Source organism: Loxodonta africana, chromosome 5, assembly GCF_030014295.1.
Source record: "Loxodonta africana isolate mLoxAfr1 chromosome 5, mLoxAfr1.hap2, whole genome shotgun sequence".
NCBI classification, from domain to species: domain Eukaryota; kingdom Metazoa; phylum Chordata; class Mammalia; order Proboscidea; family Elephantidae; genus Loxodonta; species Loxodonta africana.
In genome coordinates this window covers 155,248,741-155,261,381 of record NC_087346.1, presented here as the reverse complement: position 1 = coordinate 155,261,381, position 12,641 = coordinate 155,248,741, and the positions used below count along the sequence as shown (strand labels likewise).

The following is a 12,641-nucleotide window of genomic DNA, read 5'->3' as shown; positions in this document are numbered from 1 at the left end:
TTTGATGTTCTTGTCCTCATTAGATTTCTAGTGGGACAGAGCTGAAGAGTTAGCCAAAGCTCAGATTCTTGGGGAGCTGGGGAAAGTTTTGTTAACTTTTGCCCTCATGCTAAAGCAAAACCAAACAGACAAACACACAGACCAGAACTCATGGTCGCCATTGGAGGGTGCGATGATACTAGTTCCTTAATGAGAAAGTTGATAAAGTGCAAGGGGAGAATCAAATATCTCCTGTCCTGTGAACTTTTAAGTCAGGGTAACTGAATTCTTCTCTTTGAAGAATTGTAGCTACAAAATGTGGCAGAAATAACAAAACTAGAAAGTCTGCATTTTTCAACCCCTGAAGAAATCATGGATCTAGATAACAATTATAAATGGGTGCTAAAACCATTAGGCGAAGGGTTGATGGGGAATTTTATAATACAGGGATATCATCCTGGCCTCACTTGAACCTACAGATCTAAAATAAAACAACAGAACAAAAACGTTAGCTGTGGCAACAGCTGCTATTGTCAAAACGCTAGGTGGAGACCATAGTTGCAAACCATTAGGGGAAAGGTTGATAGAGAATTTTATAATGCAGGGATCCTTCTGGCCCCACTTGAACCTACAGATGCAAAACCAAACCAAACCAAAAGCAGTTGCTATAGCAACAGTTGCTATGCCAGTTCCAACTGATGGCAACTGGCTCTGCGTCCAAGTAGAATTGTTCTCCGTGGGGTCTTCAATGGCCGATTGTTTGAAGTAGATCAGCAGACCTTTCTGCCAAGGCATCTCTGGGTGGAGGCGGACTGCCAGAACTTTTGGTTAGCAGCTGAGCACTTAGCTGTTTGCTCCACCCAGGGACCCCTGCAGATCCATCAGCCCATGGTACGATCCAGTGAGGGCACTGATGGTTCAAGGATAGAAGTCTCGTCTCCCATGCAGGAGACCCAGGTTTGATTCCCGGCTGATGCACCTCATGTGCAGCCCCCACCCGTTTGTCACTGGAGGCTTGTGTGTGGCCCTGGTGCTGAACAGGCTTCAGTGGAGCTTCCAGACTAAGGTGAAAAAGCCCCAGCTATCTGCTTCTGAAAACTAGCCACTGAAAACCCTGTGGATCACAACCGTCCGACTTGCAGGCAATCATGGGGATGGTGTAGGCCCGGGCAGTGTTTCGTTCCACTGCGCATGGGGTTGCCACGGGTCGGTGGCTGACTACACGGCAGCTAACAGCAGCAGTAACCACAATCTAGTAAGGAGCACACGGTACTAATTATAAGGTGTTTTGAAAAACAAATTGAATCTGACTCCGGTCCAGACCTATCAGTTTATAGGAAACATGAGAATTGCAGAATAATAAAACGCCATGGAAGCATTCAGCCAATTCCAGAATATGGGGCATCACACAGGCTGAGTGGCCTCATCTCCTCAACAAATCAGTGGCATGGAAGAGGAAATGAGAGGACAGAATTCTATAAAATCGTGAAGGTGACACAGGAGCGGGTAACTGAGGAAATCATCGTGAATATTGAAAGCGCTACACAAAGATGCTTACTTACTTCAGGGTTATTTTAAATTTTGAAATTTCCAAGTAATATTTGCACAAGGATAGAAGTATGGGTAACTGAACTGTGATGTATCCCATGATGACATATTCTGCAACCATTATAAATGACGCTGTTATGGTCTTTAAATACCACCGAAAGATCCCTGTTACGGTGTTAGTTAAAAAAGAGGGTGAAATTGTACTTGCACCTATGTAAATGGCGTTTTTGTTGTTCATTGGGCTCTGACTCGTGGTGACTGTCGTGGATTAACTTGTGTCCCCCCAAAATAATGTGTCAACTTAGGCCATGATTCCCAGTTCTGTGCGGTTGGCCTTCATTTTGAGATTGTAATTTTCCTAGGTGTTGTAAATCCTAATCTCTGCCTGTGGTTAATGAGGCAAGATTAGAGAATTAGGGTGGGATTGTAGCACCTTACTAAGGTCACATCACTGATCCGACGTAAAGGGCGTTTCCCTGGGGTGTGGCCTGCACCACCTTTTATCTTACAAGAGATGACAGGGAAGCACGCAGAGTAGGGGAGACCTCATACCACCAGGAAGGCAGCACCAAGAGCAGAGTGTGTCCTTTGGACCTGGGGTTCCTGTGTGGAGAAGCTTCTAGTCTGGGGAGAAGATCTTTGGCAAGGACCTTCCTCCAGAGCTGACAGAGAAAGCTTTCCCCTGGAGCCGATGCCCTGAATTTTGACTTCTAGACTCCTAGACTGTGAGAGAATAAATTTCTCTTTGTTAAAGCCTTCCGCTTGTGGCATTTCTGTTATAACAGCACTAGTTAACTAAGACAGTGACCTTATATATAATAGAATGAAACGTTGCCTGGTCCTGCACCATCTTGAATCGACTCGAGGACACTGGGTTATGTAAGAAATATGTGTAGAAAAAAGACTGGAAGCAAATACAACAAAATGCCTTCATTGGTTGTGATTCAGTGATGAAACTACTGTGATTTAAACCTTTTTCTATTTGTCCCTGTTTTTCTGGATTTTCCGTCATGAACATAATGAATTTTTCCCTCCGCATCTTTTTACAGCTTTGCAGAGTTATAGTTAACACACTGTAATAGTCATCGTCTTAAAAGCTTGACGAGTTATGTAACTGTACACAGCCTGCGGTCACCACCAGGGTCAGGTTGTAGAGCACTGTGACCCTGTGCATCAATTCCTATATATTTTTTAAAGACTTTATTTTTAGAGCAGTTTTAGATTCACAGAAAAACTGAGAAGATAGTGCAGAGAGTTCCATCTGCCCACTCCCAGTTTCCCCTATTAACATCTTAGCATTAGTCTGTAAATGAGTAATTTCTTTGACAAGGATCAGCACAAAGCTGGTTCCTGTGAGACAGAGGTTAAAGATGCCCCAAATGTCTGATTTTTCCAAGCTGCTGTCCCCCTCCATCGTCTCTAACACCAACTCCTCCTCCTCCCCTCAGTACGCCCCCTTCTGCCTTTGGGTTCAGTAATTTGCTGCAGCGTCTCACAGAACTCACGCATGGTACTTACGATTACAGGGTTTATTAGGGAAGTAACAGGTTGCAATTCGGGATCAGGACCAACCTGGAAGTAACAGGAACACCTCAGAATGCAGTTCTGCGATCAGGACAGCTTCTCCTTGGCTTGATGCCACCAGGCCCTGGTCAGGCCTTGCTGCTGCCTTGCTCTGTATGCTGGCAAGCCCACCGCAGCTGTTTCCTGCTGGTCTCCTGGCTCTCACTGCTCGTGCCGCTGACACTCTTGCCACACTGTCTCTCGCGGCCCTCAGTGTTACAGCCCCTTCTTTTGTTTCTCCGTGTCTCTCCTAAAACCACTGTCAGGGAAGCTGGTTATATAGCAAGCTCCTTACCAGTCCCAAGGTGTTCCCCCTCAACCGCCAGCAAGACCACGAACTAACCAATCCTCTACAAGGGTTCCATGTATCTTAGTTACATAGTCCTACCCATGCAAGGATTCCATGCACCTTTTTTGCTTTGGAAAACCTGTCCAATCTCCTTGGTAGACCACAGGCACCTTATTTGCATGGCCCCAACCAACTGTTTTATGGGAGTTACAGGACCATGGCTAGAAGGGCCGTATGAAAGCAATTCACTGCATCACGGTATGGTACATTTGTTACAATTAATCAACCAGTGTCACGTTGCTGTTAGCTGCCTCTGAGCCGACTCCGCCTCATGGTGACCTTATGTATAGCAGAAAGAAATGCTGCCCGGTCTTGCATCATCCTGACAATCACTGGTATGTTCAAATCCATTGTTGTGACTGTTGTGCCAATTCGTGTCCCTGAGGGTCTCCTTCACCCTTCTTGGTCCTCTACTGTCATGGATTGAATTGTGTCTCCCAAAAATATCTGTCAGTTTGGCTAGGTCATGATTCCCAGTATTGTACGATTGTCTAACATTTTGTCATCTGATGTGATTTCCCTGTGTTGTAAATCCTGTCACTATGATGTAATGAGATGGATTAGTGGCAGTTATATTGATGAGGTCTACAAGATTAGATAGTATCTTAAGCCAATCTCTTTTGAGATATAAAAGAGAGAAGTGAGCAGAGAGACGGGGAGCCTCCTACCACCAAGAAAGCAGTGCCAGGAGCAGAGGTTCCTGAGCAGGGAAACTCCTAGACCAAGGGAAGACTGATGACATTGACCGTCCTCCAGAGCTGACAGAGTGCCTTCTAGTTAAGTGGTTTGACAACAAAGCTCTTTGACAGAATAAATTTCTCTTTGTTAAAGCCATCCGCTTGTGGTATTTCTGTTATAGCGGCACTAGATGACTAATATATCTACTTTACCAAACATGATGACCTCCTCTAGTGACTGGTCTTTCCTGATGACATGTTCAAAGCAAGCGAGTTAGACAACGTTCTAATCAGCAATGTTGATCCATTATTATTAATTAAAGTCCATACTTTATTCAGATTCCCTTCGTTTCTTCCTAATATTCTTTTTCTGTTTTAGAATACCATCCAGGGTACCACATTTTATTTAGTTGTCATGCCCATAAATTAATTTTTAATTGGAAAAAAAGGTAAACATTATTTTTAAAATCTTCAAATATATTTAACTAGCCATTTTCCTTTTTTTTTACTGTTTACTGTTCTTAGCATGGTACTTAAAAAATTTACTGAATAGAAACTACTAAATTTAGTGGCTAGTCTTAAATAACTGAATAGAGCATGAGGCAGGCAGTAAGGGAAGAGAAAGAAGGGAAAAGGAAGAAAGAAAGGCCTTACCGGCAAATAATTTAAGACTTGAGGGCCTTGGGGGAACCTTTGGTTTCTGTTGTGATTTCATGTAATGGAATTCTCTTGACCTTTGTGTTTTCCAGCTTGGAGATTGCAACCCTAAATCAGGCCGACTCCAATCTGGAGGCTTGTCGAACCCAAATCAGCAAAGACATCATTGCCCTTCTACTGAAAAATCTGACCAGCCGTGGCCATCTCTCCCCACAAGTAGAGAGGAGGATGGGTGCTGTTTTCAAGAAGGAATTTCTGTTGCTGGAAAATGAAATACAAGAGGAGTATGATCGGAAGATGGTGGCGTTGACAGCTGAATGTGACCTGGAATCAAGAAAGAAGACAGAAAGCCAGTACCAGAGGGAGATGGTGGCAATGGAGGAAGTGGAAGAGTTGCTGAAACGTGTTAGTGAGAGGGTAAGGTGGCTCTTAAAGAAGCCTTTTGCTTGCCTCACTCCTTCCTTTCAGGGATTTGTCATGTATCCACTCATCCCACCACCCATCTATCTATCCATCCATCTGTCTGCACATCTATCCATTCTTTCATCCACCCACGTGCCTCCCCACTGACCCATCTACCTAACCATCTGTCCATCCATCCACCCATCCATCTATATGGTCATCTACCCACCCACTCATCCATCCATCTATCTATCCATTTACCTATTCATCCATCCATCCATCCGTACAGTCATCTACCCATCCATCATCCATCCATCCATCCATCCATCCGTATGTTCATTCACCCACCCACCACTCATCCATCCATCTTCCTATTCATCCATCCACCCATCCATCTATCCACTGATTTACCTACCCACCCAAGCATCCATCCCACCCATCTATCCATTCATCCATCCACCTATCCATTCATTTATCCATCTATCCACCCATCCATCTGTCCATCCATCCGTCCGTCCATCCATCCGTCCATCCACCCACCCACCTACCTGTTCATCTGCCCACCTATTCATTTGTCCATCTGTTCATCCATCCATCTGTCCGTCCATCAGTCCATGTATCCATCCACCCATCCATCCATCTGTTTACCCACCCATCCATTTATCCATCTACCCATCCATCCATCCGTCCGTCCATCCACCCATCCATCCATCTGTCCGTCCATCCGCCCATCCATCCATGTATTCATCCACTGATCAATCCATCTATCCATCTGTCCATCCACTCATCTATCTACCCATCCACTTATTCATCTGTCTGTCCATCCATCCATGTATTCATCCACCCATTCATCCATCTAGCCATATGTTCGTCCACCCATCCATCCATGTATCTGCCCATCCACCCATTCATCCATCTATCTATCCATCCACCCACCCAGAATTCATTTAGCACACATTTATTGAGCACTTACTGTCTCTCAGGCACTGTGTTAGAGAGTAAAGGTACAGAGAAAAAGGAGATACAGCTCTTCCATTCAAGAAGTTCATAGTCTACTGAAAGATTCTCACATATAAAAAAACGCAACATCATTCAACTATGTTATAATGGAGGCATGTTCAAGGTGCCATGGGGGCTCATAGGGAGAGTAGGAAGGGTTTGTTCTTGGAAGAGTGTATTGCAGAGAGCACGGCTTGGGGAAGGCAGTGCACACATGTGTTCCTTGGAACTGGAATCCATTGGATCACGGGTCTCTTCCTCACAGGCTGTAGACACAGAGAGACCTGGATTCACATCCTAGCTCTGCTCCTGAGGACCTCAAATAGCCTAATCCTAAGTCTGTAAAATGAGGCCAATGACATCTACCTTTCAGGGCTGCTGGGAGGAGTAACCGCACACGTGGGCTGCAGAAGGCTGTCAGTGCTCAGAGTTCTGAGAGGTCTGACTTCTCAGCCTTCTCAGAGCTGGCCTCTGTCAGAGTTCAACTCTCATTTTGCCTAGAGATGTGTTAGTTGCTGTCTTCAAAGGAATCATCCCAGAGTTTTTCCCTGAGTGTACCAAATTAAGCCTGATTTCTACCTCACTTGTCTTCCTCCGTGAAGAAGACAGCTTGCCCAATCCATATGCCTAGTCAGGACTCAAGCCTACACATCCTGTTTAGAGGAGTCCTTGGGTGGCACAAACAGTTAATGTGCTCGGCTATTCACTGAAAGGTTGGAGGTTGGAGTCTACGCAGAACCTTGGAAGGAAGGCCTGGTGATCTACTTCCAAAAAATTAGCCATTGAAAATGCTATGGAGCACAGAGCTACTCTGCCATATACGGGGGCACCATGAGTTGGGGTCTACTCGATGGCAACTGGGATCCTGTTCTGAAAATCTACTACCCAAGCTTAGATTGTTGTTGTTTTTAGGTGCTGTCAGGTCGGTTCCGACTCACAGGCGACCTTATGTATAACTGAAGGAAAAGCTACCTGGTCCTGCACCATCCTCACAATCTATGTTTGAGTCCATCTTTGCAGCCACTGTGTCATTCCATCTCATGGAGGGTCTTCCTCTTTTTCACTGACCCTCTACCAAGCATGATGTCCATCTCTAGGGATTGGTCCTTCCTGATAACATGTCCAAAGCATGTGAGACTAAGTCTGGCCATCCTTGCTTTTAAACAGAATAGATTTGGGTGGTTGAATACCCACTGTGTTAGTCACCTTGTGCTGCTGTAACAGAAATACCACAAGTGGATGGCTTTACCAGTGAGAAGTTTATTCTCTCACAGTCGAGTAGGCTAGAAGTCCAAATTCAGGGCACCGGCTCCAGGGGAAGGCTTACTCTTTCTGTTGGCTCTGGAGGAAGGTCCTTGTCATCAGCCTTCCCTTGGTCTGGCAGCATCTCAGCACAGGAACCTCAGGTCGGAAGGACGCACTCTGCTCCCGGTGCTGCTTTCTTGGTGGTATGAGATTCCCATGTCTGTCTGCTCGCTTCTCTCTTTTATATCTCAAAAGAGATTGGCTTAAGACACTACCTAATCTTGTAGAACTCAACAGTATAATTGCCGCTAGTCCAATATCATAGTGATAGGATTTACAACACATAGGGAAATCAAATCAGAAGATAAAATGGTAGACAATCATACAATCATACAAACGAATCATGACCTAGTCAAGTTGACAGATATTTTGGTGAGGACACATGACACCCACTTAGGAACAGCTTCTCAGCTCTTAACTTCCACCCTCTAGACTCTTGGCATCCACAGACATTCCCTGGGAGCTCGTAGTTTTCAGGTGGTCAAGTGTGGCCAAAACATGGGCTAGGAAGAAAGAAAAGAGGCAAGTCTCCCACTGCCTGGCAGCCATGTGCCTCCTTGTGCCCGGTGCCTCCCCTACCATAATACTCAACTTGTTTTGAGGTTAGATTAATTTGTGGTTTGGTTCTTGTATAGTTTCCTAGGGCTGCTGTGATGAATTACCGCCATCTGGGTGACTTAAAACAACAGGCATTTATTTTCTCGCAGTTCCGGAGGCCAGAACTCTAAAATCAATGTGTTGGCAGGGCTGTGCTCTCTCCAGAGGCTCCAGGGGAAGATCCTTCCTTGCCTCTTCCAGTGTTCCTTGGCTTGTGGCCACATTACTGCAATCTCTGCCCATCTTCACGTGGCCTCCTTCCCTGTGGCCCTGTTTTCTCCCCTTCTGTCTCCGGTAAGGACACATGTCTTTGGATTTAGGGCCCATCCAGACAATCCAGGATGCTCTCTTCCTCTCAAGATTATTAATTACATGTACAAAGACCCTTTTTCAAATAAGGTCACATTCACAGGATGTGGGGGTTAGGATGTGGCCATATCATTTGGGATTCCACTCACTACAGCCCCCAAAAGGTCATTTAGCACTTGGAAGAGGTCTTTTGCAGCAGATTTGCCCAGTGCAGTACATCACTTGATTTCTTGATTGTTGCTTCCATGGGTATTGACTGTGGATCCAAGTAAAATGAAATTCTTGATAAGTTCAATCTTTTCTCCATTTATCATGATGTTGCTTATTGGTCCAGTTGTGAGGATTTTTGTTTTCTTTATGTCGAGGTGTAATCCATACTGAAGGCTGCAGTCTCTGATCTTCATTAGTAAGGGCTTCAAGTCCTCCTCACTTTCAGCAAGCGAGGTTGTGTCATCTGCATTTACGCAGGTTGTTAATGAGTCTTCCTCCAATCCTGATACCCCATTCTTCTTCATATAGTCTGGTTTCTTGGATTATTCACTCAGCGTAGATGGAATAAAGGTGGTGAAAGGATATAATCTTGACACACGTCGTTTCTGTTAAAAAGCAAAGATGTCACTCTGATGACTAAGGTGCGCCTTACACAGACCGTGGTCTTTTTATTTGCCTCATATGCATGCAAAAGCTAGACAATGAATAAAGAAGTCTGGAGAAGAATTGGTGTATTTGAGTATAGTGTTGGTAAAGAATGTTGAATATACCATGGACTTCCAGAAGGAGGAACAAATCTGTCTTGGAAGAAGTACCACCAGAGTGCTCCTTAGAAGCAAGGATGAGGAGACTTCATCTCACATACTTCGGACATGTTGTCAGGAGGGATCAATCCCTGGAGAAGGACATTATGCTTGGTAAGGTGGAGGGTCAGAGAAAAAGAGAAAGATCCTGAACGAGACGAACTGACATGGTGGCTGCAACAATGAGCTCGAGCATAACAGTGATTGTGAGGATGGTACAGGACCGGGCAGTGTTTCGTTCTGTTGTACATAGACAGGCTCGCTACGAGTTGGAGCCAACTCAGTGGCACCCGAGAACAACACCAACACAGCTCCCCCCCGCTCCCCCCCAGCCGGCCCCATTCTTTGCTGCTCAACACCACGTTTCCTGGAGCTGGCACGTGCCGCTCACTTCAGAAGAATGTTTCGAATGCACTGTTCTGTGATGTAGTGCTAAATAATCTCGTTCTCTCTCTCCCATCCTCTTCTTCCCTAAATTTGTTCTAGTTGTTCCCCTACCACCTCGTAAAAATGAGACATGCTCAGTGAAGGAAACTTGGCAGATACTCCAAAGCAGGGGTCAGGGAACAAAGGCCCAGGAGCCAAATCCAGCATGGCCTGCTGTTGTAGGACCCACGAGTTAAGGGGAGTCCCTGGGTAGTGCAAAGGTGAACATGCTCAGCTGCTAACTGAAAGGTTGTAGGTTCGAGTTCACTCAGAGGTACCTCAGAAGAAAGACCTGGCAATCTATTTCTGAAAAATCAGCCAGTGAAAACCCTGTGCAGTGCACTGGACAAATAGTCTACATGAATCATGGCCTTATCTACTCTGAGACTAGAAGAACTAGATGGTGCCAGGCTACCACTACTGACCATTCCAATCAGGGCCGCAAAAGATGGACCCTTTTAGAATGGGAGAAAGATGTGGAACAGAACCTCAAATTCCTAAAAAAAAAAAAAAATTAGGACAACAGCAACAACTTGAAAGCCACTCCATCATACGAACCCCCCAAACCAAAAGCTGAACTGGTTGCTGTCAAGTTGATTTTGACTCATGGCAACCCCATGTGTGTCTGAGCAGAGCTGTGCTCCAGAGGGTCTTCAATGGCTGTTTTTTTTTTTTTTTTCATCATGCTTTAAGTGAAAGTTTACAGCTCAAGTTAGTTTCTCGTACAAAAATTTATGCACTGTTATGTGACCCTAGCTGCTCTCTCTGTAACGTGACAGCACACTCCTCCTTTCTACCCCGGATTTCCCATGTCCATTCAACCACCTCCTGTCCCTTTTTGCCTTCTCTTCTCATCTTCGGACAGGAGCTGTGCATTTAGTCTCGTGTATCTACTTGAACTAAGAAGCACACTCTTCACGAGTATCATTTTATGTCTTATAGTCCAGTCTAATCTTTGTCTGAAGAATTGGCTTTGGGAATGGTTTTAGTCCTGGGTTAGAGAGATTCTGGGGGCCATGTCTTCTGGGGTTTCTCGTCTCAGTCAGACCATTAAGTCTGGTCTTTTTACTAGAATTTGAGTTCTGCACCCCACTTTTCTCCTGCTCTGTCAGGGACCCTGTTGTGTTCCCTGTTATGGCGGTCATTGGTGGTAGCCAGGCACTATCTAGTTCTTCTGGTCTCAGGCTGATGGAGTCACTGGTTTATGTGGCCCTTTCTTTCTCTTGGGCTCATATTTTCCTGGTGTCCTTGGTGTTCATTATTCTCCTTTGCTCCAGGTGGGCTGGGACAAATTGATGCATCTTAGATGGCTGCTTGCTAGCTTTTTAAGCCCCAGATGCCACTCACCAAAATGGGATGCAGAACTTTTTCTTAATAAACTTTGTTATTCCAATTGAGCTAGATGTCACCTGACACCATCGTCCCCAGACCCCCGCCCCTGCTACTCTGTCCCTCGAAGTGTTTGGTTGTATTCAGGAAACTTCTTAGCTTTTGGTTTAGGCCAGTTGTGCTGCTTCCCCTGTATTGTGTGTTGTCCTTCCCTTCGCCTAGAATAATTCTTGCCTACTATCTAGTTAGTGAATACCCCCTTCCCTCTCATGCCACCCTAGTAACCATCAAAGAATGTTTTCTTCTGTGTTTAAACTTTTCTTGAGTTCTTGTGATAGTGGTCTCATACACTATTTGTCCTTTTTGGGACTGACTAATTTCACTCAGCATAATGTCTTCCAGGTTCGTCCATATTACGAGATGTTTCTTGGATTCGCCATTCTTTATTGTTGCGTAGTATTCCATTGTATGAATATACCATAATTTGCTTATCTACTCATCCATTGATGGGCACCTAGGTTGTTTCCATCTTTTTGCTATTGTGAACAGTGCTGCCGTGAACATTCATGTGAGGGCTCTTATTTCTGTGGGATATATTCCAAGGAGTGGGATTGCTGGATTGTATGGTACTTCTGTTTCTAGCTTTTTAAGGAAGTACCAAATTGATTCCCAAAGTGGTTGTACCATTTTACGTTCCCACCAGTATTGTAAACAATGGCCGATTTATTGAACGTAGATCAACAGGCCTTCTGAGGCACCTGTGGGTGGTATCGAACCTCCAACCTTTCATTTAGTAGCCGAGTGCATTAGCCATTGGATCACCCAAGGGCTCCAGATTTATTGAGTTATCTTTAAACGCCTGTGGAATACCTTATGGCTTTCAAAGCCTTTCTGCGCTGAGGGGTCCTTGGAGAGAAGGGAGGGACATAGACGCTGAAGGCTGATTGTTTGGGCTTGGATCCTCACTCTGTTTTTCACAAAGCACATTGCTCAGTCTCCCTGGGTATCAGTTTCCCCATCCTTAAAATGGGAATAATAACGATGCTTATCTTATCGACTGTTGTGAGAACACATAAGCTAATATTTGTATAATACACTGACCAGTGCTTGGCACAGAGTCAGCCCTGTAGAAAAGTGTTTGCTATGATTCATCATTTAATGAAATCTTTAATGAAGCCCGTGGCATAGAACAATCAAAGAATGTGACATATCTCCACTCTGAGATGGGAGAACCAACCAAGGACCAGAGGGGAAGGGCCTTGACCGGCCTCCTGCAACCAGCCACTGGAGGTCAGGGCTGTGCTTGACTGGAATCTTTAGCCAGGAGCTTCCCAGATGGTGAAAGAAGATGGTGGGCGTGTGTCTTACGCCGTGCTGCCGAGGCATTCGGACTCCTCGGTGAGTGTCTTCAAGGAAGATTCCTTAAGCACCAGAACACTTATATTTTAACCATGTCTGATGGATGTATTCTTTAAAACATTTTTCCCATCTACCTGTCTTGTTAAACTGAGTACAGGGAGTATAATTTAGTGCAGTCATAATTTTGTGAGTGTGATTTCAGCTTTTTGGTAGTTTGGAGTCAACATTACAAGCAGCGATTGTCCTAGAACAGTCTGGTTTCAGCCTGGGTGTCTCAAACCAGAACTTAAGAGCCCTCTCTCACCCCAGCCCCTGAGGCTCCCCTACAGGACAAGTTGCTTTCCGAGG

General features: G+C 45.1%; 1 protein-coding gene across 1 annotated transcript in view; it reads left to right on the top strand.

The window, feature by feature from the left end:
* Positions 1-12,641, top strand: part of EVC2 (EvC ciliary complex subunit 2) — a 183,500-nt gene that overhangs the window by 90,885 nt on the left and 79,974 nt on the right. The window contains 1 exon segment of the mRNA XM_064286086.1: positions 4,866-5,190. Coding sequence (XP_064142156.1) covers positions 4,866-5,190 — 325 coding nt within the window.